This window comes from Lampris incognitus, chromosome 6, assembly GCF_029633865.1.
Source record: "Lampris incognitus isolate fLamInc1 chromosome 6, fLamInc1.hap2, whole genome shotgun sequence".
NCBI classification, from domain to species: domain Eukaryota; kingdom Metazoa; phylum Chordata; class Actinopteri; order Lampriformes; family Lampridae; genus Lampris; species Lampris incognitus.
The window spans coordinates 64,107,925-64,134,242 of NC_079216.1; the positions used below are offsets into that span (position 1 = coordinate 64,107,925).

A 26,318-nucleotide genomic window follows, 5' to 3' on the forward strand; every position below is an offset into this window, starting at 1 on the left:
GCTGGGACGGTACTATGAGCCAAACAGAACAAAAAAACAACACAGTGAAATGAACAGAAATGGTAAAAACAATGAGTCTCAATGTTATTTTCTTCAGGTATGGCAAAGAGAGTTCCGGGACTTGGTGCCGGTGCTCTGAAATTGTCCACAACTCTCTTTATCCGGCTCGAAACTTCACCACAATTTTATAGGACTTTCCTGTCAGAAAGAAGGATCCCATATTAGAAGTCCGTGTTGCACCTCCTCGGTAACTGCCATGATGGATAAAACGTGGGCGTAGGTCATATGGATGGTCTCTTAATGTTTTTACGCATGCTCAATAATCCAGGTAAGAAAATCGAAGAAGGAAAGTTGGATCGGTTCATCTCGACCAGATGAACTGATCCAACTTTCCTTCTTTGATGGTCTCTTAACATACTCCAAAGATAAGAAACATAAGGGAAGGAGTGAGGCCTCAGGCAAAAAGAAGGGTGAGGCTCATCCATATACCCCTCCTCCTCCTCCTTGTGCCTCCTTCCTTTTATTTCCATCACCTCACCATGTCCTCACACCCGAGTGTCACGCTTTAGTTCACTTGGGGATGGGGGGACCTGGTCTCCCAGCCTTGTGAAGCTGGTCGAATGACTGGGTTTGGCAGAGCTTTCCTCGGCCCCGGGGCCTCTTTGACGGGCAGGCAAGGTGGAGCAGCGGCCTTTGGCCCTGGAGTGTGGGTCTTGGGGTGGAGGGCCTTTCAGCATAAAGAGTTCACTCGGCAAGGGGGCTTTGGAATGGGAGAGCTCCGAGTTGGAAGGTGGGGTCTGTGTGGGTTGTGGAGATGTGGTTGACACCGGTGTTTGTGGGTGGGGGAGGGGGTCAGATGAGACGGCTGCTGAAGAGCATAAAGGAACAAGAGGAGAGTGTGGGGTCAGCCGCTGAAACTTTGTGAGGCTGGTGGAGTGACTTGGGCGTGGCAAGCTGTAGCAAGCTTCAGCAGCTCTTTGTCGGGAAGGCAGGGTGGAGCAGCGGGCTTTGACTCTGGAGATGGGGTCCCTGGGAGGGGGCCCTATTAGTGAGAAGAGCCGGGGATCTGAGGCCTTGGTCTCTTCAGTGGAGCCCATGAGACTCTGGGATGAGCCTCTTTTTGATGGCAGGTCCGGATATGCTGGGGAATCTCGGTCCTTGTCGAAACTGTGTCTGGAGCCAAAGTCAGGCAGCTCCATATCTCGAGCCTTGCTGGATGATGGCTTCTCATCTACATGGCAACAACAGGAATTATCATTAGCATCATTAACACACTTAATAGACACAAAGGACACACGACAGATTCTGTAAATGTGCAGGCATAAAACATTTTCAAAATAAGTGATGATGCAAGATAGATTTTGGAGAACCGAGTCAATTTAAAGAAGTTCCAAGTGATCGCTCACCTAACAATCCCAGCTCTTCCATGAAGGAGTCCAGGTCAATGGAAACAATCTCCCCCTGATCGGCTTCCACCTCATCTACCTTTGCTTCTTCCTTTGCTTCTTCTTTTTCTTCTCCTTTTCCCTCGTTTTCTTCTTCCTCTTTCTCTTCTTTACCATCCTCCTCATTCACTTCGCCATCACTTTCTTCACCCAATTCTCCTCCACCACCTCCTCCCAGTCCTGCATCTTTTTCTATGTCAACTGACTTCCCAAGCTCTGGATCCCTGTCGCCGGTCTTATCCAGACCTATATCAACCTCCAGCCCCTCCACCGCCACCTCTCGTTCACCCTCCCTTTCCCCTCCCTCTTCCTCTTCTGCCGGCGCTTCCACCACAATGTCTATGTTGGCGGGGCAGCATGGGGCGGGCCGCTGTGAAGAGTGAGGTTTGGCGCGGCTCTCCTGCTCTTCACTCAACAGAAACTCCATCAGCAACATGTTCTCCTTCTTCAGCTGCTCCCGCAGAGACCGTGGCACATCTGGGATCATCCATGCTACCAGCATGCTAAGGAACATGGCCAGGTTCTACAGCGCAACAGATAAGGAATTTAGAGGTACACAACATTTCATTCATGTATAGTTACAGCAACACTGGCATGAGCAAAATTTATCAGACCTTTTCTTTTTTTTGTGAATCATTCTCAGCCTTTACCGATACATACTGAAATACCTTGCTGACTTTCTTGAAATTTATTTAATCTGGGTACAGTATATTTCAATAAAAAGAGTAAAGGAAGTAATATTTAAGTGGAACTTAAACCGCAACGAGAAAAAGATGAAAAGGTGATAGACTACAGTTGAAGGGAAACGCCAGTTGATTTTAGTACGTCAGTACTATTAATGTCCTAAATCAGCTGTCAGTCAGCAGCAGCAATAAGATTGTTTGGCAACCCGACCAAAAGGGTTAAAAACCGACGTTAAACTTTGTGATTACTTTCTTATATATTTTGCACCGGACCTTGAATTGACTTTGTTGTTTCAGCACTATTCCAAAGCAACTGGGCTTTCCTGTCTCGTACCTGGAAGAAGATAACAAAGGCCAGTCTTGCAGCAAGGACAGACCAGTACTGTTTTGAGAAAGTGTAGGCATCTGGCACCCACGGCGGGTCTCTGTAGTCCTTGTACCTGATGCACAGAAAGAGGAGGGCGAGGGGTTAGAATGTTACAGAATCTACTCAGTTCCTAGCACAGAAAAACCTTAAGCAAGGTCACAAATGGCTCATGCAAAATAAGCCAATGTTTGTAAATACCGAGGGTCAAAGACCAGTCAAGAGTTCAGAGTTGAGGCCACATATGAGTTAAGCCAAAGAAGCCAGTTATCCAAGTTTTAAAAGAGGATAAAGGTTACTCAAGGTGCGACTCTGACCTGCACACAGAGACTCCGGTGCTGAGTGTGGAAATGGGCGCAGTCCCCGACTGGAAGTTGCTGACATTGAAGTAGGCCAGTGAGTGTTCTGTGTAGCCATTCATTGTGCCATCCACACTGTACATGTACTGGTAAACCATGCGGGGAATAAACTCTGATGTGAAGGAGATGACAAATGCCTAGGGAGGAAAAATAATGTAGGAATCTGACAAAACTGTACTCAGTTGCATTTAACTAATAAGCACTAGCACATCAATGGGTTGGTACCAAGCAACTCCATGCTACACCCTCATTCATACAACCTAATCATAGGGAAAGACAGACAAAGGCAAAGAGAGAAAAAGGTCCTCATCTGAGAAAAATCATTTCTGTTCTTTTTTTGTGTGGATTTTTCCCCCTTTTTCTCCCCACTTGTACTTTGGCCCTATTTTCCGAGCTGTCCCAGTTGCTGCTCCACACCCTCTGCCGATCCGGGGGGGGCTGCAGACTACCACGTGCCTCCTCTGATACATGTGGAGTCGCCAGCCGCTTCTTTTCACCTGACAGTAAGGAGTTTCACCAGGGGGACGTAGCACGTAGGAGGATCACGCTGTTCCCCTCCCCCCCGAACGGGCGCCCCGACCGACCAGAAGAGGTGCTAGTGCAGCGACCAGGACACATACCCACATCTGGCCTCCCTCCCGCAGACACGGCCAACTGTGTCTGTAGGGACGTCCGACTAAGCCGGAGGTAACGCGGGGATTCGAACCGACAATCCCCGTGTTGGTAGGCAACGGAATAGGCCGCTATGCTACCCAGACGGCAATTCATTGTGCCTTTCACAGTGTACATGTACTGGTAAACCATGCTGGGGATAAACTCAGATGTGAAGGAGATGACAAACGACTAGGGAGGAAAAACAATGTAGGAATCTGACAAAACTGTATTCAGTTGCATTTAACCAATAAACACTAGCATATCAATGGGACCAAGCAAATCCATGCAACATCCTCATTCATACAAGCTAATCATGGGGGAGAGACAGACAAAGGCAAAGAGAGAAAAAGGTCCTGATCTAGGAAAACTCATTTCAAACCTACTTCAGTTCTGACATAGCTGTGATTCTACGTAACTGTTTATCCACAATAGACAATACTGGCAGGAAAAAAACAACCCATAATGCAGAAACAACTTATCAACAAATAAAACACAGTAAGTAGACCAAAGCAACACATCTAAAGGTGGGGATCAGTGTAGTCTAAACTCAGCGGCCTCATACAGCCCTCTATGTAACTCTCCGCTGTTAAAGGGGGTATGTGGTCTTTGCTCTATGTAAGGGCTAACTCATCTTCCTAAAGTGGTCAAAATGGGGGGGGGGGGGGGGGTTCGTGTTCCTTTGACTCACTGAACCTTTGTCTGCCAGAAGTCAAAGGATAAAGTCAAAGAAGACACACACACTTACATTTGTAATGACAGAGAACTTGCTGATTCCACAGAGTATGTTGTACCAAATCCCTGAAGATAGCATATGCATGTAAAAAGACAAAGAGAGTGGGCAGTGTGTGCGTATATATGTGTATGTGTTTGTGCATGAGCGTGTGATTGTAAAGGGAAAAAAAAGAGAGAAGAGGAGAGAGACACACGGATATTGAGATACAGAGACAAAAACAGGGGAGGCAGAAATGAGTACGCGGGAAGAATTCGATTAAAAGTTCTCCGACGGCTTGTTTCACATACACACAAAGGCTGACAAGGGGCACCCTGTCGCAGCGTTTACCTATGTCTTTACACCTAACGGCGTCGGGCCTGCGGATCTCCGTGACAAATTTCGCGGCATCCAAGCGGATCTCGATTACGTTGTTGAGCAAAGCCAGCGCCGGCGCCAGAGGAAAGGAGGCCACAAACAGAGACACGAATCCGTACTGGATGACTGCGATTGTAGACAGAGCCACACGGGAGAACGTGCACAGACACACAGACACATAAGCAGAGTTGTGTTTTACAGTGGGGTGCTTGACTGACTGACTGGCAGACATAGTGTTTGAATAACGGTGAGAGAGCAACTAACTCCGAGCGAGACTCACTCATCTCCATGTATTCCGGGGTCACGCCTTCAAAAGGCTCCAGGGCAAAATCTTTGTCAAACTGCTGCTTCGGCCTCTTGTTTTCGTCTTCCTCGTTATCGGACGTGTCCTTATTTCCCTTTTCCTCCTGTATTGTTCTGTATATCTTTTTTAATTTACTAGGAGAAAGAGAGGGGGGGAATGCGATAAGGGTGTCCGTTCCTCAAAGAAAGTACCAACTGGTTTTAGAAAATGGCGACATTTTGTCAGAAACGCGTAGAGGTAAATGAAAATACATACGGTATAACAATCTCAAACACATTGTTTTGGATGAGTTGCTTCCCTAGCATGATCATGCTGAGCTGGATGCACAGCTCAATGAGGCAGCCTGGTGGAGCACACTGCGGGACATGTAACACACCGGTACTCAGAACACAAGTAAGCGTACACACACACACAAACCACTTATGTGAGGGAACACACACAGTGACACACAACACGGTCAGTGAAGTGTGTTGGGAAGTGTACTTACCTCCTCCATGCGATACTCTCCAAAGATGTAAAAATAGTCCCCAGGCCGTCCGGCAAACCTGTATGAAGAAAAGACCAAGAAGGATGATATGAAGCTCATACAGATGGAGGACAAAACAAAGTGTGTATTGGGGGCATCTGGGTAGCTTGGCGGTCTATTCCGTTGCCTACCAACACGGGGATCTCTGGTTCGAATCCCCGTGTTACCTCCGGCTTGGTCGGGTGTCCCTACAGACACAATTGGCCGTGTGTGTGGGTGGGAAGCTGCTGGATGTGGGTATGTGTCCTGGTCGCTGCACTAGCACCTCCTCTGGTTGGTTGGGGCACTTGTTGGAGGGGGAGGGGGAACTGGGGGGAATAGTGTGATCCTCCCGTGCGCTACATCCCCCTGGCGAAACTCCTCCCTGTCAGGTGAAAAGAAGCGGCTGGCAACTCCACATGTATCGGAGGAGGCATGTGGTAGTCTGCAGCCCTCCCCGGATCGGCAGAGGGGGTGGAGCAGCGACTGGGACGGCTTGGAAGAGTGGGGTAATTGGCCAAGTACAATTGGGGAGAAAAAGAGGGGAGAAAAAAAAGAAGTGTGTATAAAGCCAACTATATGAGAGATGGGCTCACATACATTATTTAAAGTCACTTTATTTTGTCATTGTATTCTTACAATGAATGTGTTCTCTGCATTTAACCATCCTATTGTATAGGAGCTGTGGGCAGCTGCAGCACCTGGGGAGCAATCCCCAGTTCTTCTTTCCACTGCCTTGCTCAGGGGAAAGCACCCTAACATGCATGTCTTTTTGATGGTGGGAGGAAACCAGAGCACCTGGAGGAAACCCACGCAGACAAGGGGAGAGGACGCAAACTCTACATAGAAAGGACCTCGGGCGGCCCAGGGTTCGAACCCAAGACCTTCTTGCTGTGAGGCAACAGCGCTAACCACTGGGCCACCGTGCCGCCCTGAGCACAAATATCGTTTTGTTTTTGTTTTTCTCCCCAATTGTACCTGGCCAATTACCCCACTCTCCCCGAGCCATCCCGGTCGCTGCTCCACCCCCTCTGCCGACCCGGGGAGGGCTGCAGACTACCATGTCTCCTCCCATACATGTGGAGTTGCCAGCCACTTTTCTTCACCTGACAGTGAGGAGTTTCACCGGGGGGGACGTAGCACGTGGGCAGATCACGCTATTCCCCCCAGTCTCCCCTCTGAACAGGTGCCCTGACCGACCAGAGGCGTTAGTGCAGCGACCAGGACACATACCCACATCCGGCTTCCCACCTGCAGACATGGCCAATTGTATCTGTAGGGACGCCCACCCAAGCCAGAAGCAACACAGGGATTCGAACTGGGATCCCCGTGTTGGTAGGCAACGGAATAGACTGCTACGCTACCCGGACGCCCCCACAAATATCTTTTGATTTGATATTTGTGCTCAGAATCCACACTGTTTTGGCTCATTAACAGAATCAAAAAAGGTGAAAAATAGTTTGTACACACCTGCCCTTAAAGAAGGCCACATAGAAAATGGGTGCAAAGGCATTCATGGATTTGAGAAAGAAAGACTTAAAGATCAGCCTCTCCTCAAACTCTGCCTCTGTCTTGGGAAGTTCTGATGGAAAGGGGACAAACAATAAAACCAATTAATACACAATACTTATCAGCTATACAAACATGTAACATCCTCCACATGTAACATAAGCGAAATGTCTGTCAGTATTATGCTTTCAATGGAAACTTGCGACTGCAAAGTGCATAATGGACTGCATTTTAGGTTTGCATTACCAAAATCCTTAAGCTGAGCTGTAACGACCATATAGAGTTATACGTTTTGTGCACTTTTAGAACAACATTTTTTAAACATTTGGGTTTTGAAGCCACATTAAAGTGATCTAAAAAGTGACTTGTTGAATCGTTCCTCCGTATAGAAAGGTCGGAGTTAATTTGCCCTGTGGCTTGAAAGTCAGCTCCAACTGTGAGAGATTTGGTGTTCGGTTCTCGGCCAAGCCAAACCAAGCCTCTCTGCTTGATGCCAGACACATTCTGCCCTGAGGGCAGAAACCCGCAGGCTAGTGTCCAGTCTGGGGGGGGGAGGAGGGAGGACTTGTTTACACCAAGCTGCTCTATACTGGAACACTCCATAATCAGGACTGTCTCTATCTTTATCCACATGTCAAGTGTTTATTCCGCTTCTCCAAAATATGTTCTGTGTAAGCATTACTACTGTGTCTTTAAAATAATCAATAAATGTTTCCTTTGTTGTAAGGGGCTCAGTAAACTCCAGAAAAATTAGTATCTTGATGCATGCTCAATATCATCGGCAGTCACTCGGGGTCGAGTATAACCGTCCTCCCTCTAGGTTCCCAGGTGGGTGCAGAGGTCGATCCTGGGGCCACATTATGGGAAGATGCCTATGCATGACAGCCTTTTACGTGGAGTGGCTGATGCGCCTGCAGCCACCACACGGACCTTGGCAGGGGGTAGCCAGAGTTCAATGGCACGGAGAACCAAGACGATTGGGGACCACCCTCTGTTGCAGCCTTCATCCGCCTTCACTGCCGTTGTGACCTGGAGACATCTTACGCCAATTCTGCCGTTGAGGTCTTTGTTGGATCGCGCTTCGTCTGGAACCTCCCCCTTGACCTATCCGCCTTGGGTGACCCTACCAGGAGCCAAGCTCCAGACGGCATAGCTCTTGGGATCATTGGTGCATGCAAGTTTCTCCACCATGCCAAGGAGGCGATCCAGCAGAAGATGCTTAATAATCCAGGTAAGAAAATCAAAGAAGGCTGAATCAGTTCATCTGGATATAACATTTATTGGCAGATACGTTTCATCACTCATCGAAGTGACCTCTTCAGTTTAAGCTAACGGCAGGTGTCCCCACCCCTGACGAACAATACACAAGGCTCAGTGTTTTCGGTTTTTACTGATTTTCACCGAAAAATACCCAGATTTTTAAACTGATTTTCACCTGGATTTTATGTTTCCACGGATCCAAAAGTTGCTCCTGTTCATGTGAGGTTATGTAACAGTGTCCTTTTGTGGTGAAATTCGGCATGCTGCATGGCTTTGGAAAATAAAAACCGAAAACACTGAGCCTTGACAATACAGTACAATACAGTGCCTAACGACCGAAACCAATGACTGGTTTCAAATGCAAATATGGGTGTGAACATTGATCATGTGCACTATTCACATTCTGCCCTGAGGGCAGAAACCCGCAGTCTAGTGTCCAGTCTGGGGGGGGAGGAGGGAGGACTTGTTTACACCAAGCTGCTCTATACTGGAACACTCCATAATCAGGACTGTCTCTATCTTTATCCACATGTCAAGTGTTTATTTCGCTTCTCCAAAACATGTTCAAATAATGGGTACACCCATATTTGATCATGAAACTGGTCGCTGGTTTCGGTCGTTATACATCTGTCGCCATCTTACAACGCTGTGATTGCAAGAACCCCTAATCCTCTGTGAATAGTACACATGCTCAATGGTCACACACACATTATTTGCATATGAAACTGGTCGTTGGTTTCTGTCGTTAGGCTACTGTATTGTACTGTATTGTTTATGAGGGTGGGACACCTGCTGTCAGTTTAGACTAAAGATGTCACTTAGATGAGTGATGAAACGTATGTATCTGTCAATAAACGTTGCGTCCAGATGAACTGATTCAACCTTCTTTGACCAGAAAAATTAGGTTTCACTCTCCTCAGCTGATGGGAGCTCTGTGCTAAACACACGTTTGAGGACACTTCCTACTGACAGAGAAAACTACACAAACAATTTAGAGGTTTAGGACCGCCAGACAACTTTTGGCTCCATTCAGCCTGTTACATTCTGGGCTGGAGCTACTGTCAATGAATTAGATGAGTGACACATTAAAAGAACTGCAGTACCAAGCTCAGTCAACCAGACAGCGATTGCTCCGTAGACCTCCTCCAGGACTAGAACCACCAGCATGTTGAGGATGATGCCCGTGGTGGTGACCGTCATCCTCACGCTGGCCTTGGCTTCAGGGTCCGGGTTCATGGACCAAACTGTCAACATGCAGATACGATACATCGCCACCCCGAAGACGGCCGAGAAAGTAACGCCAACCTGATCACATTCAAAACACACGCAACACAATACAGACATACACACACGTGTGCACACACAAGACAATCAGGTATTAGAAACCAACAGCCGGCGAAAATTCTCACTTTTGATAATTTAATCTTACTCATATTGATGCTGTAGCTGGAGGGAAGAAAGCCAAAGGACAAAAATAAAATTTACAGAACAAAGGGATAGATTGATGGAAGTACTTTGGATATTGAGAAAAGCACATAGTGAATAACTGTTGGTAAAGTTGTGATGGGGGGTGTAGAAAAATACTAATGTAAGAAAAAGAAAGCGGGGGATGAACAGAGAGTTATGAAGTTGGAAGAGGTTTCAAGAATGGAGAGTGAAACTGTGGATTAACAGAAATGTAGTACCAGTAGTAGCAGGGTGGATATGTTGACGAGGTAACCGGACAGGTGATCCTCAATTTCTAGGGACTCCGGCTCTTGCTGTCGAAGGGAGGGAGGGACATGCTGTGTGAAAAAATACTGCTTAGATAAGCACAATCACACACCCCCTCACTAACACACACTTGGACGACTGCATGCACACAGAGACACCTGTAACAAGCTATACTCAAAAATTCTAGTCTTTTGAGGATGTGCATGGCAGCTCGTGTAATTAATTCAATAGGTGTTAAGCGCATGTGCATGTCTCTCAGAGGCATGCTCGCCATTGAAAGAGATAGATATCCCCCCCCTCCTTCTTCGTCTTCCCCCATTTTCTCTCTCCATCAGTAATCTGGGCTAATCTCAGACAGGTAAGCAGCTTTGGACTCAACCACCCACACCAGGAGAAGGGGGTTTCCCTCTTATGCACCAGAACAAACACATATTTACACACATATTATCCATTGCATATGTCGATTTCGGCATATGGAATCAGTAAGGCTGCATTCCAACTGCTGGCCTTGGTGCCAAACCGTATCTTCAAATTAATTAATCCAGACAAGGCACAATTGATCCCTGTTAATGTTCTCAATGAGGCAAGACTAAATAACCTAACGGGCAGTAACAGGCTTGCCTCTCCCCTGCCCTGTTCCTCTAACGCCTCTGTGCATCTATCCCTCTCTCACATGCAGAGAGACGCAGTGCTACCTGGGAGGACAGCATCTGCTCCCGTTCTCCATCTGCACCATCCTTGTTCTGCTCCAACTGCAACAGAGCAGAACAAAACGGGAAGGTGAAAGGCAAAGAGTAAAAACCCACATCCAATAAAAACACTTTTACTTCTTAAATTTATATATTATATATACTATATATATGTGTGTGTGTGTGTGTGTGTGTGTGTGTGTGTGTGTAGTATATATATATATATATATATATATATATATATATATATATATATATATATATAAAATCCAGTGAGTCAAGTAAATTCTTTATGAGACATTACAAGCCTGTTTCATGCCTTAAGCAATCATCAGCTGTCAATAAATACATGTATTAGTCAATCAGTACATGACAGCTAATGATCTGCTTACGGCATGAAACAGGCTTGTACTGTCTCATAAAGAATTTACTTGGCTCACTGGATTATTTTGCTCCTTATTTGCTGAGCACTTTCCCTACTGTTGAGTGTTTCTTTTAACAAAGTTTTATATATATACACACACACACACACACACACACACACACACACACACACACACACACACACACACACAGCCTTTTTTCGGAAACCGTCAATGGTGTTGATAAAAGTGCTCAACAAACGAGGAGCGGAATATTAAGCTAGATGTAGAAAAAATAATATATATATATAATTTATAAATAATATATATGTAAATATAAATATATAAAACATATACAAATTTATATAGAATATATATATATATCACATATAAATACATAAAACATATAGATATAGATATATAGAATATACACACACACACACACACACACACAATGCAATACCTTCTTTTTAATCTCTGCTCTAATCTTATTTTTCTTCTCGTGTAACACAGCTTCATAGTTAGGCCTGAGCTCCTCCTGCAACACAAACACAAAGTCAGACATTGAAACTGTAAAAAACACATCGACCTGTACAAAGTGAAGTACTTTGTTCAACAGAGTAAAGACTTTCACATCTTATTTGAGGTTTATGTTGTTTTTGGGGTTTTTTTACTTCCATTATACGACGATAGCTTCAACAGCCAGTTGTGTTACCGTACGCAGACTGCTGCTAAAATCCCTCTGAGACTGCTGAAACTTGGTTTTCATCTTTTAACAGTGGTTGTATGAAATACCGATAAAAAGTTGTTGGCCTTCTGGAAAATCTGGTGAATCCATCTATTTACTGTTCAACAGCATCGTTGCTCTACGAGGTGGGGGATGTAGACGGATTGCAGTTGTGTTTATGTTGGATAATAAAGTTTGTGTTAAGTAGTTATTTTTATATTATCTATTCTCCCTGTGGTTATGGGCATGTCATGTATAGCTATGAAGTTACATAAGGTGTGTAGTATTTAAACCTACGTTAAGCTTGTTACAATCCTCAAAAGAGGGTGTTGCAGGGCGAGACACAAAGTCACGACACAATAAACTGCTATTCTTCCGTTTCTCTCCTGGTAGTGTTGTGTATGACATCACTACATGGTGGCAGGTTTAGGCTGGTAGAATTACCACTGCGAAGTCACGACATCGTTGCACGACAATCGGTACTGAAACACGACGCTTGGCAATATGCAAATCACATGAATGACAAGGACATAAAGGGCCTGATTCTCAGATCTAATTCTACCGGTCTCGTTTGGTTTCTGATTTAAAGTGGGCACACTGTTTGGGTACGTTAAGTTCTCTCACCTGGACTCGCTCCTTCAGGCAGCACACAGAGGAGGGAGAGAGAGGAACAGAGCACAGGATGAATTCGCCCATGTCAACAGGCAGGTGTGTGGTTTTGCAGGTGTAATTGAGAAGAAGACGGGAGACGGCAAGAGAGGGGCGAGAGAGGCAGAGCCAGAGTTGTATTAGTCTGGGTGTGTTTATGTTGTGTCCCTGCTGCTTCACCTTATCCAGCCAGCTCACTGCTTTAAGAACACCTTAAGCTCATTATAGTGATGGGCAGAGAGTGGTGTCAGTACACGTATATGTGAGAGTGGCTGTTTGTTTGTGTGTGTGTGTGTGTGTGTGTGTGCGTGTGTGTGAACGAAACAAGTAATCTAGAAGGCTTTCCACTTCACCTTGACCTCCTTGGTGCCTGACTTAGGACCTGTGGTCAGAACATTCACCCTGGGTGGTTTGTACATAAGAAATGTCGAGAATGTGAGAGTGAAAAGCCACAAAGTGAGACACACGCTCAAAGAGAGGAAGCCGAGAAGGGATGAAGGCACTGTCTGTCTGTGCTGCTGTCACTGGCGCTGATTGTGTGTGTGTGTGTGTGTGTGTGTGTGTGTGTGTGTGTGTGTGTGTGTGTGCGTGCGTGCGTGCACACTGTGGTACCTCCTCATCCTCCAGGCTTGTAAGGTCCCAAGAATGTTTCAGACACATCTGCCGTCTCTTCCAGTGCTCAAGAAAGCAGGCAGCTACACAAACACACACACACGTAAAATTATTGAGTTCTATGGGAAGCTAAAAAAATATTTAATAAATGTAATAAAGTCATAAATTAATAATAGATAATAATAATAATAAAGTGGCAAATGCATAGTAATCAAGCATGAGAAAGAGGTGCCAAATAATGAGCTGATCCGAAACCATGACGGAGCAGTATTTTGCCTCAGCAATACAGTATACTGATAGTACAATGGGGCAAAGCTGCACCAAATGCAAGTGATCTGCAGACACAAAAAAAAAAAAAAAAAAATCATCCACATTCTTCCCATTTCAGCGTGCTAACTTTAAACGAACCCATAAGAACAAATTTGTACGAAACGTTTTAAGTATCAATAAGCTACACTGAAATAGTGCCCGCATGTCGTTTAACCAAGTACAGCGGTAGCAAGACACTGCGATCCAACACAGTGGGGACGAACATTTCTCTAATAGTTTGTCAGTTTATTAGGTCTTCCTTTTTATTCCCCCAGGTGTAGTACTTACATTCTGAATTGCACCCCCCCCTTCTCTCCCCAATTGCTTACCCCACTCTTCCGAGCCATCTCGGTCGCTGCTCCACCTCCTCTGCCGATCCGGGGAGGGCTGCAGACTACCACATGCCTCGCCCGATACATGTGGAGTCACCAGCTGCTTCTTTTCACCTGACAGTGAGGAGTTTCGCCAGGGGGACATGGCGCATGGGAGGATCACGCTATTCCCCCCCAGTTCCCTCCCCCTCCCTGAACAGGCGCCCCAATGGACCAGAGGAGGCGCTAGTGCAGCGACCAGGACACATACCCACATCTGGCTTCCCACCCAGACACGGCCAAATGGGTTTGTCGGGACACCCGACCAAGCCGGAGGTGACACGGGGATTCGAACCGGCGATCTCCGGGTTGGTAGGCAATAGAATAGACCGCTACGCTACCCGGATGCCCCGTGAATTGCATTTCTTAATGTTTCGCTATTATAAAAGATGAAGAAAAGAAACAAATATCAGATGATTACTGGCACCGTCGCTTTCCCGAAGCCTGGCCTCCAGATGATTTGATGTGATTGTCAAGTCTGTAAGTGATCATGTGAGGAAGTTGAAAGCATATTTACCCCACAGGGACATGAAAATAGCAAAGAGGACGGTGGCTCCGTTATCAAACAGGTATGATGCTCTGGCCAGCGAGCACACCGAACTCAGATGCCAGTAGTCGCATACAGCGTCACACAGTGGACACATGGTGATGTTCAGACTGTCATCGCATGTCTCCTGACTACAGTTTTCAGGCAGAAAGACAACATAACCAGCACAGCGGTTGATTTGATAACAAAGAAGAGCAAAAAGCCTATGGAATAATATATTATACATAATTGGTACTTTAATAAGGATAAGGGAACTCAAGGCTGAGAGACTCAGGATATTGTATTTACCTACCTGGGCACATTGGTGTCAACAGTAAATATACCGTACAGGAAGACAATAATTCCTAGTACAGATGGAGGGATGAGGAGCTGGGTGTAGACACCCAGCCAGGCAAAATACAATCCAATCTGTTCTCCAAAGTACTTCCTGTCAAGACAAAGTCAACCAGTCACTTATCTGGTGTATTTAATTGTCCATGTGCATCTTTCACACAAGTTGCTCCTTACCTGATGAGGTCCACAGGCTGGTATTTGTGCATGACTCCATAGTTGGCCCATTCTTCATGAAGCAGCTAAAGCACACCCGGGCACATGCAACAGTAATTAAATACCGGAGAGATAACTGAAGTTGATGAGTGAAAATGTCATGACCGCAAGTGTGTGATATCCCATCGCCGCAGTCAACCCAGAGGACATAGCTTTACACGCACACACCTATCTATACTGCAGGAACCAGGCTAAGACTGCATTTGGCTTGACAGCTAAAGCATTAACAGTCTCGGCTGCAGTGAGTGTAAGTGATCTAATAATAGGGATAGAGTAACTAGGGAAGAGTAACAAAGTAGAGTAACTTTGGGCACAGTCCTTCAGTACAGTGTCATCATCTATTATTGGCCTTCGATCACGGAGCTCACCTGTCTGTCGTTTCGCTGATCTCTCCGTCCCCTTCTCGTGAACGATCCCTTGAAGAAAAAAATACCGTCAGCACCTCTACTTTGGACAAAACTTCCCTCCTCTCCTATTCCACACAAACGATTTTACCAATTCATTTTTTCTTTCAAAAATAATATAATTTGGTCTTTCATGTTATTAAATCTGTCGCTGACTTTGTTTTATAAATCGTTATGACCATAATGTGATTTGTGGGGTACCCTTTTTCTGATGGGGCAAATTTCTTTTTACACGATACAACCTCCCATGACATCCCAAATGAATGACTTTTAAAGTATTTTTTATCTCAAAAAAATGAGCCGTGTCTGGAAACGATGCCATTGGTGTCATACTCACATCGTGCAGAGAGAAGGCAGAGTCATAGACACCTCGCGCCAACAGTGAGGTGATGCCTTGTGAGACAGAGACAAGGGCAGCATAACACAATGTATGAGTAGAAATCGCGTGATCTAAGTCTGGTTATGTGAACAAAAAACAGTGTGGGGAAGAGGCCAACAAAAAGCCAAAGGAGAGCTCACCAGTAGTTTGGCAAGTTTGTGTGCACGTTGTGCGTGAAATAATCTCAGCAACCTGGATTCAAACACAGCATAAAATACACAGCATCTGCATTCCAAGTCCAAGACACACTATCTAAATATTGTAAAATGACATGCTGGAGAGGGATTTTTTTGTTTTTCTAGACTCACTATCCTGCTGCGGGTGGCATTGTCGAATAGGGTTTCTGCTGACTTGATATCGTACCTGCAGAACATGAGAAAGATAACAGCTCAGTAGGTGCCTGAATATTGGGACCACATTACACTTGTTGTATAGAAGAGGAAGTGTCAATGGCGGTGTGTTTGTCGTTTTCTGTCTGTTAAAACGTGTTTTTCAACGGGAGCTTGTATGAAATCGTACAGTTTCTACTGCTGAAAAAAATACATAAATGCACAAAACAACAGAAAGTGATGATTGTGATGATATGATGAGAAGAAATAAGAAGAATGTTTATCACAGTATTGTGTAAAGATGTCAGCAGTTAATCCCTATTAAGCTGAGGTCACTTATAGTTTGTAAATGAGGCCAGAAGCAAAATAGGAATAAACCTCTGCATTGTCAAAAAAAAACAAAACAACCCATCTTTTGAAACAAATTTGATCCCTAAATTAGCAAAAATAAAAATCGATACTGCTCGTTGATCAGTAATATGAATCAGTTATAACTGATTGAGCTAACTAGCAAAGGCCTGAAGAGACACCACCAAGTAGTGAACAGCTTGCAGATTTAACCTTTTCAGAAGTGTCCTTCCATCCATCCATTATCCAAACTGCTTATCCTGCTCTCAGGGTCGTGGGGTCGCCGGAGTCTATCCCAGCAGTCATGGGCGGCAGGTGGGGAGACACCCTGGACAGGCCGCCAGGCCATCACAGGGCTGCCCAATTAAATCTCACCTTTTAAAACCTCTTACATATATTATATACACATATATACCAAAATTGTGTAACCTGTGGAAATAGGTACCACACAGGACACAATCACTACTTTTGGGGTTCTTTTTTTTTTGTGTGTTATCACTCTAAATTGAATTGAGTAATTAAGTTCCGCCTTTATGGTTTAGGCAGAAAGGTTTAATGAAAAACAAATACAAAAAAAAAACCTCAAAAACAAATCAAAATACGGCAGTGGGCTTATCGATTCCATTTCCCTTCACAGGGACCTCCAAGCCGAGCTTCTGGCTTTCTTCAAAAATCCTAATATCTTGCTAATCACATTTGGACTTCCTCAAACAGTCTGTACCTCCCACGCCATTCATTGCGCTATTCGCACCCATGGATTTCATTAGATGGACTCAGAATGCATTTCGCCTGCATCTCTCAGCTTACTCAACCAGAAAAAGGTTGAGTAAGCTGAGAGCTTACTCAACCTTTTTCACTCATCAACTTCACTTATCTTTAGCAGCTGATAAGTGCGAGACACACGAAACAGGCCTGTACTGCAATGTATTAAAATCTTTTTTCCTATATCCGTGTTGATATTCCGCTCCTCATTAGTTGAGCACTCACAACACCACTGACGGTTTCGGAAAAAAAACACTCCACATATATATATATATATACATAAATATATACATAAATATATATATATATGATTAAAATCTAATTGTCAAAGCTTACTTTATATGACGTTGCCATGTTTGACGTGTGTGTGTGTGTGTGTGTGTGTGTGTGTGTGTGTGTGATAAGCTTATGTGTTTTTGTGCACACTCTTTGGATGCATGTTTGGACACACAACCGTTTCCGCCTGTATATGGTGCAACTCACAGGTGGAGCTTTTCTCTGATGAAGGGATGTTTGAGAGTCTTGAAGCGGGCGCGTGTCTGCGAGTCTCTGTGGGTGTCAACATCAGGAACGTCTGCTTGGAACGGCTTGTTGATCGTGTTCATCAAGACATCCCATACACCAGCAATGCCGGTGGGTTTCCGCAGTTCACACTTCTGCTCAATTAAAGCATAAAATGCATTTCCCTTAATCACGCATCAGCCATTCCACATATCCTACAAATAAGTTGGCCTACCACTACCTGTGAAATATTCTGTCTTGCATAGGAAATCGGTCTTCTGGAAAAAAAAAAACGTTGGTTTTTGAACAGGCAATACCGATGACCTGAGTGTCTCGGTGTAGGGAGGCTGACCTTTTTCACAGCAACTTTAATCTTCTGAAGTTCCGCCTCTCTGCTGAGTATTGGCCAAGGTACGTGCAGGCGAATAAAGCTGATACCATGCGACCTCTATACATGAACACACACACACACACACACACACACACACACACACACACACACACACACAAATTGATATTGACACCAACTATTGACAAAACTATCAACAAAAAACATACGTGATTTCGTCTCACCAAGCCATGGATACACGTCAAAATAGGATTTAACACCTCATAGTGAATCGAGCAAATTCCCTCTGTTTCCCCTTGGCCAAAGATGGCAGCTCTTATCGGTCTCTTTATACCATTCACTGTTTCTATTTTTGGTACTCTATTACTCCAGTTCCTTCCTTCCCCCGAGACAATTCCAAGAGCTAAAAGCATGCCCTTCTCTTCTTTAAGGATGCCGGTAACACTTTAGTATGGGGAAGGTAGTCACCATTAATTAGGTGCTTATTAGCATGCAAATTAGCAACATATTGGCTCTTAATTGGTCATTATTAAGTACTCATTAATGCCTTATTCTGCATGGCCTTATTATACAACCAGTAAGCCATTAACTATGAGTTTTCCCTCTATAACCTCAGAATTATTGCTTATTAGTAGTACCATCTCGATATGCTTTGCTTAGTATGGCCTTTATAAGGTGGTGGTACCACAAGAAGAGTTATTCCCCCTTACTAACACTTAATGAATATGGTCTGTTCTTACATAACAAAACACAAAACTACAAGTGTTCATAGTGTTAAATTACTGTAAATTAAGTTGTTCTTACTTAGAATATGTTCCCCATACTAAAGTGACATCTTGATCATTACTAATTCACTAGTAATTAAGTTTTGTTATGTTCCCCATACTAAAGTGTTACCAGGATGCCTCTTATGGGTGGGTTCCCTTCACCCAGGCCCCACACAGGGAATTGTTAAAAACTACAGACATAAAGAACGAGTGGGTAGGAGTGATGAGATAATAATAAACTGCTGGGATGAGCAGCTCAAAGTGACCACATCACAACTTAGCTGACTGCCAATGAGCGCTGATCAGCAAGACATGTATTTAGCCCCTGGGGACCGAAATATCATATGACTCGCAGTGCCCATTAGAGCAGTGGTTCTCAACCTTTTTGGGGTCCTGGACCCCCTGCGTATTTTTGATCTACCCTGAGGACCCCTCCACCTGATCTTGGGGGAGGGGGGTTGCAATTTGCAGAAACAGTAGAAACTGCAAAAATAAGAGCTTTCAGTTGTAACTTAGATATAGTTAACAAAACAGAATTCTTATGCAGTAACTTTAAGATATAGTTAATAAAACAGAATATGTATTCAGTAACTTTCAGATATATGTAACAAAACAGAATATGTATTCAGTAACTTTCAGATATATGTAACAAAACAGAATATGTATTCAGTAACTTTCAGATATATGTAACAAAACAGAATATGTATTCAGTAACTTTCAGATATATGTAACAAAACAGAATATGTATTCAGTAACTTTCAGATAGATGTAACAACAGCATTTTTATGCAGTAACTTTTAACAATGCAAACGGGAGCGAGATCTCTTATTAAAATACAATAAATTACACTTGTGAAACAGATGTAATTAGAGAAAAAAGTCCTGTTACCCTTTATAGTTTAGGTAGATAAAGGTCTCAGTCACATTTGAGTAAAATAATCCTATTTCTATAAATGTCATAGGATCTCTTTTTTAAAGATATGTTATTTTCACGGACCCCTTGCAATTACACCACGGACCACTAGGGGTCCGCGGACCCCCGGTTGAGAAACCCCCCAGTCTTCACAACACCTACTCTTTGTCTGACGTAACGGACAGCCGACACCACCCGACTTCACTGACGGGAGCCGTCGTCTCCTGTAGGCGCGCTGATGAGCGAAATTAGCCGGTGCGATATTTTTAGGGCTGCGCGATATGACGATATATCGTGCGACGTCATATCGAGCCCCCATCGTTTATTTCGCTGTGTCGCAAATCGCACGCTTTACGGCAACATTTTTCGTCATTTGGGCGACCCTTTCCGCTCTTTGCGCAGCACGGACGCAGGCGGGAAATGTGCGTTACTGTCGCGACCCGGAACTCGCTGGAGGGACCACGTGTCCAATCTGGGCCTGGAAGGCCTTGGGACCCCCCCCCCCAGGGGGCGTCGATGGGGAGAGGGACGCCTGGAGCGCCCTACTTAGCCGGCTGGTGACGAACGAACGAACGAATGAACGTCACCGCTCCATCCGTTACGGAAACCCGATTTGTTTTACGCATGTGTGAAACGCGTCTACTTCCTGTCGCCGCTGTCGTTTTACGGCATTGTCGAAAAGTGTCGTCCTCTCGCCTGACGTGGATTCTTTTGCCTTCTACCGTCGTTTGCAGCGATACCTCTTCAAAGGCGAAGCTGCCTCTTAACGTTGACCGCACAGACCGAGTGGAGTTAAAACGGGCACGACATGCGCGAAGGCAATACAAACAAACATGGAGGACAGTGAAGGCCTCCGACCGGCCAGCACAAAACGAGGAGCTTGTATCTAAAAAGAGGGGCCGCTTCTCTTGCGCGGACGTGGTTCGGATACGAAAAGTCTGACATGGGCCAGAAAACCGTACTTCGTGTAACGGAGTTTTTTTTAAATACTCTTAATTACCTTCTTTATTTTATTTCCAATTAGTATATTTGAATGTGTAAACTACTAATAAGACACGTTAGCCCCTAACTAACGGGTCAGATCCTTTAGCCGAGCGGTCAGTGACGTCGCCTTGTGGTGCAGTATACCCCGTATCGAATACCGCACCGGGCAAGAAAATAACCGGTTACAACAAATGTATTTATCATTTAATAATTCTGTTAAGTATTTGATCTTATTGCGTTACACGGTTATTCCCAGCTGGAATTATTGTAACCGGTTACTGCACCACAAGGCGACGTCGCTAACCGCTCGGCTAAAGGGTCAGACCCGTTAGCTAGGGGCTAACGTGTCTTATTAGTAGTTTACATTGTTACTGGCGTCACTCCTTCTGTACCTCCTGAGCTTCCGTAGCTTCCGCCTCCCCCCTCACAGTGCCGTATTGTATTGATGAGGTGAGTTTGTGTGAAAAATGCTGTCGTGCCATTTCGTTGTTTTCTTTGAAAAATGAACTGCTAATGTTGTAACTTTTAACGCATATTGTAAACTACTAATAAAACACGTTAGCCCCGAGTTAACTCCTCTGACTCTTTAGCTGAACGGTTAGTGACGTCGCCTTGTGGTGCAGTACACCTCGTATCGAATCCCGCACCGAGCAACAAAATAACCCGTTACACTTTTGTTTTGCTGCTAATGCGATAACATTAACCAGCGGTTTTATGTAGTTTTGATGGCCAAATAATATTTTTTGCCCTGTATAGTGCGACCAAACGTGGTGTAAACTGTTATTTTGGATGGGTGGGGGCAGAGGTGCAGAAGACGTGCCAAATATGTGTCGTGTTTGTCTTCTGCAGAGCCAGTTAATGCTGAAAAACAGTCGCTGAGCGTTGCCTCCTGCCATGCCCTGTCCGATTCCATGACCAATGCTCACAACACTAAAAGAAAAAGAGACAAATGCTCACAAATTGTTTTATAATCTATATTTACAGCGAAAAATGATAGTATTGTGGTGACCCACATCTATATAATGAGAGACATTCACCTAAGAGGACGGTGTACCTTTAAGGGAAGAGGCGAGGGGTCAGATAATTCACTTCCGCTTCCGGTTCACAGTTCAGTGTCGTTGTCGAATGTATGACATGCTAAGTTGGAGCTAGTAAACTACCTCAACTACGTCTACTCTCACGTCTCCTGTCTCGTTGTTTTCTAACTCCACAGTATACAGATATACAAATATGAAATATGTTTACATATCGATTTAATTATGAAAATATGTACAAATACTTTCAAAACCCAATGCACTAGTAAAATATGGACATGAAATCGATTTCCTTTGTAGTTCTATTTCACACTGGTGAGACAAGTCAAAAGGGCTTTGACCCCTTTATAGATGCTGCTTGAATACTCCTTTGGTTTGTCTTACCCATCACACCCCATTTCACACTTCCTTTGTAGTTCTGTTTCACACACTGGTGAGACAAGTTAAAAGGGCTTTTGTGATTCGTCTTGTAAAACAATTTGTGAGCATTTGTCTCTTTTTCTATTAGCATTGTGAGCATTTGTCTTGTGAGCATTTGTCTCTTTTTCTATTAGTATGGTGAGCATTTGTCTTGTGAGCATTTGTCTCTTTTTCTATTAGTATTGTGAGCATTTGTCTTGTGAGCATTTGTCTCTTTTTCTATTAGTATTGTGAGCATTTGTCTTGTGAGCATTTGTCTGCACACCGCCCTGTCCACATCCACCACACCGGTGCTGAGACCCGTTTGAAACCGTTACAGCCTCTTTTACCACCTGCCCAACAATCATGTCAGACAGTAGGGACAGAGTCTGCAGAGGAGAGCCGCAAAAGCACCGTCCAAACAAACCCCCGGACTCAGACGTTGCAAGAGGCTTTTGCCCGCGACACACCATATGTCAAAGAATCACGCAGGTGGAAGGAGATAACGTCTGCCGTTTTCTATTTACCTTTTTATATTTTATGCATTCATATTTTGTGCAAAGGTTCTAAATAAAAGGAGAGAAATAATCAGATATGAGTAAGTACCTTTGGTAACACTTTAGTATGGGGAACATATTCACCATTCATTAGGTGCTTATTAGCATGCAAATTAGCAACATATTGGCTCTTAATTGGTCATTATTAAGTACTCATTAATGCCTTATTCTGCATGGCCTTATTATACAACCAGTAAGCCATTAACTATGAGTTTTCCCTCTATAACCTCAGAAGTATTGCTTATTAGTAGTACCATCTCAATATGCTTTGCTTAGTATGGCCTTTATAAGGTGGTAGTACCACAAGAAGAGTTATTCTCCCTTACTAACACTTAATGAATATGGTCTGTTCTTACATAACAAAACACAAAACTACAAGTGTTCATAGTGTTAAATGACTCTAAATTAAGTTTTTGTTACTTAGCATATGTTCCCCATACTAAAGCGACATCTTGATCATTACTAATTCACTAGTAATTAAGTTTTTTTACTTAGAATATGTTCCCCATACTAAAGTGTTACCGTACCTTTTATTTGTCAAGTATATAATTCAAAATGTAATGAGAAACAGGCCTTTCCATGTGGTCATTGAATTTACAGAAAACGCGCTATATCGTGATACGTATCGTTATCGTGATATAAATGACCTATATCGTGATATGAGAGTTTGATCATATCGCACAGCCCTAGTTGGAAGGACAGTCTGCTTAACGTGTGGTTCTCCGTGTCAACAGTGTGCAGAGACCACTGCTGTATGTGTAGTCCGCATTTGAAATCATAGTACGTAAAGTGATCCAGTCTTGAGATTTAAGATCAGAAAACTCCAGTAAGACTCTAGTCTGGATTTAAACAATGATTTTAAAGTCTGTGCTTATTTCTAAACCAAATGAAAACGCAATGGAGGGTGCTGCCAGCAGAATTGCACTGAATGAAAGAAGCTAAGAAAAGTTGTGGCAGTGCTTGGAGCAGTGTCTCTGCAGTTAGCACTGGCTGCAGAGTATTTATTCAGAAATAGTTTCGCTTTAAGGAGAAGACTGCACATCAGATGGGAAAGACAGAATGGCCCACATTCTCCACGATGCAACCACACACACAAACGCACCACTTAACAACCCACAGCACTTCTACAAATACTGTCAACAATGACAGAAGTGACCGTTTTTAATTCTGCAGGACGTTCGATTTGGTGACAGACTGATCGACTGCCCGAAACGGGCAAACATTCATGCACAAACACTTACAGTCAAATAAACTAAAGGCACTGAATACATTGACAACTGGGGGGGTTTGCTTTTTCAAATTCCAGCTCAGTTAAAACCTAAATGCATGCACTAACACACACACACACACACACTTCTGAGAAGCAGATCATTCTCAAGTAAGGCCCTATAATCTGGCCTTTGGCTTCACACTTACTGTCAAAGGGCCTTAATCCCTCACCAAAACAGCAGCTGATTTAATCACGCAACTTCTGTTCCCAAAACACACAGCACACACACACACAGCGCGCACACACACACACACACACACGTGCATGCACACACTGACACAAATACACAAACAATTTGTACACTAAACACTGTCAGTCTGTTTCCTAATGTTGGTCTTGTTAGATTGACATCTGTTAAGACTTCCTCTGATCTCCAAAAGGGAAGTCCTCGATTTGATTAGAAGGAAGGTTTGTCTTCCAAATTCTAGGGACAGGTTTGGTCTTAACCTTGATCTGTGTGGCAGCCATCGAAACATATGTTTTGCAGTCAAATCACTTGCGGGCAACCCCTATAGCTTACGCTTCAATCATAGTAAAGTCTGAGGTGTGTGTACCGTAGTCTTGTTGAGGGCGGAGCGAGTGTCTGTTTCTAATATAAAAATACCTCGTGCAAAACGTGCTTCTTCATTTTCATCGTTATATATTTTCTTTAATTCATTGAAGGCACAGACCTCTTTATCCCGTTCTATCTGTAGTCCGGCTTCCAGCAGCCCGGCCTCGAACTCCTGCCTCGTTACCGCCTTCTCCTGCTCGGTAAGCTTCGACTCCTCTCCATCCCCTGCCCCCATCCCTATCTCCCCAATCTCTGCCTCAGTGTTGCGTCGACCAGCTACCAGTATTGGCAGACTTCCATTGGATGCGATAGAAAGGCGCGACTTGGATTCCCGCCGCTTTTTGCATTTGTAGCAAAGAACATAGTCCACCTTCCTCCGGCCATCAGCAAAATACAGCCCAGGGCCCAGCTCAATGCCAGACACCTAAACAAAACACAAAAACAGAGATTCAAAAGAGCGCTCATGGTTGAGGGAAAACTAGCTGAGGAATTTAAAGTTTGGCTTGTCAAGAGTTTGGCGGTGTTCTGCATGGGTCTGTTCTGGGGGGGGGGTCAGTCTGCAGTGTCCGGCTCTTAAGAGGAGGCAGGTCTTTGCAGTTGGAATTACAAACTCTGAGATGCATGCACTGGATAAATGTTGGCGGTGTTCTGCATGGGTCTGTTCTGGGGGGGGGGGGGTCAGTCTGCAGTGTCCGGCTCTTAAGAGGAGGCGGGTCTTTGCAGTTGGAATTACAAACTCTGAGATGCATGCACTGGACAAATGTTGCACCAAAGATGCGAGACATAACACACTACATACACTGTACAGTAAGGTCATTAGAGGGGAGTGTTATTTTCCAGCGGTCATACCGGAGGGGGAGGCTCGTCATCGTCGGGGGGGTTGATAGGGCCTCCATTCGCAGCATCCAGCCCCAGCCCGGAGATTGACCGGGCTAATGAAATTAACTTCCCTGAGTGAAAGGATGATGACTCACTCATTGCTGTGGTGACAGGCATAAATTCTGTTCAGTTCCATCCCTCTGTTCAAAAAAAAAAAAAAAGCAAAGGGGGGAGTTCAGTATCCAAGCGTGCACATCACGAGCTTGGCTTGCTGTTTGGATTGGGTACTTGTTTGAGCACTGTTGGGCAGACTCCCTTTTTTGTTTGTGTCATCAGAAAGCAGGGTTTTCTGCAGAAGAGCACCCTTGCAGTAACAGTGACTTGTTCTTGGCCAACATAACATATTAACAGAGGGACCAGACGCCTCAAAAGACAGTTTTTTACCCCCCGGGCGGTCAGAATAATGATCAGTAGGCGTCTTACATAACTTCAGTGATTTATTATTTGTTTTTGGGGGGGATTTTGATTATTTTTTTGTGTTATTATTTATTATTTCCTTAATATATAGTTTTAAGGGCTGAGGGAGCCAGGGCATGTGCATTTCATTGCATTTGAAGACACATTGTACTTTTTATATGCATATGCAAATAAAGTGAAACTTGAACTTGAAACCACGCTACCCATCGAAATATACTGTTTTTAAAAAGGCCAACAGTGTGCTTACTGTAAGGGGGCTTTTAGAGTGAATTTGCATCCAAACGTCATGTAAGCAGCGTGTAATCATGTCTGTTTTAGACTGATAAAACGAATCTAGAAGTCCCAAATAAGAGTTGTCTCGTGTTTTGTCGCTCTAGGCTGCACACTTCAGTGCACGCCATTATGCTCACGCTGCAGCTGAACCTCCGTCGAGGGGGTCAAGCTTTACACTGGACATCATCTTCTGACAAGAAGAAGAGCGTTTGAACGGTTACGTCTAAGACGAGAGCTGCACACGCCAACCGTCCCCAACCTGGGCTCTAACCGCCGCAGGGCTTCCTCCCCTCTGTTCCTGTTGATACATCCTTCTGGCTGAAGAATCATCATCATCATCCGAATACTTTATAGAACTATCAATAGTGATTGGTATATGTCCAAATTATCTTTGTAAGAGAAGATAAAGAATGAAAACTACTGGTTTAAAACACACCCATTTGTTCAACCACCTTCGATCATTGTACGTTCTTGGGTTTACGAACTCGACACCATGCGGCTGTAATG

General features: G+C 44.3%; 1 protein-coding gene across 1 annotated transcript; it reads right to left on the minus strand.

The window, feature by feature from the left end:
- Nucleotides 1-429: 429 nt before the first annotated feature.
- LOC130113877 (anoctamin-1) lies at nucleotides 430-25,220 on the minus strand. The gene is made up of 27 exons (XM_056281568.1): nucleotides 25,092-25,220; nucleotides 24,361-24,666; nucleotides 17,770-17,865; nucleotides 17,400-17,572; nucleotides 15,786-15,840; nucleotides 15,618-15,669; nucleotides 15,436-15,491; nucleotides 15,063-15,110; nucleotides 14,656-14,720; nucleotides 14,441-14,575; nucleotides 14,119-14,279; nucleotides 12,922-13,004; nucleotides 12,286-12,297; nucleotides 11,398-11,472; nucleotides 10,579-10,635; nucleotides 9,856-9,930; nucleotides 9,274-9,475; nucleotides 6,872-6,983; nucleotides 5,384-5,441; nucleotides 5,152-5,252; nucleotides 4,873-5,030; nucleotides 4,566-4,718; nucleotides 4,251-4,303; nucleotides 2,810-2,988; nucleotides 2,463-2,568; nucleotides 1,407-1,968; nucleotides 430-1,231 (listed from the first exon to the last, which is right to left on the minus strand). Exons 1-27 carry the CDS (start codon nucleotides 25,218-25,220, stop codon nucleotides 546-548), a joined length of 3,948 nt encoding a protein of 1,315 aa, XP_056137543.1. The 3' UTR covers nucleotides 430-545.
- Nucleotides 25,221-26,318: the final 1,098 nt, after the last annotated feature.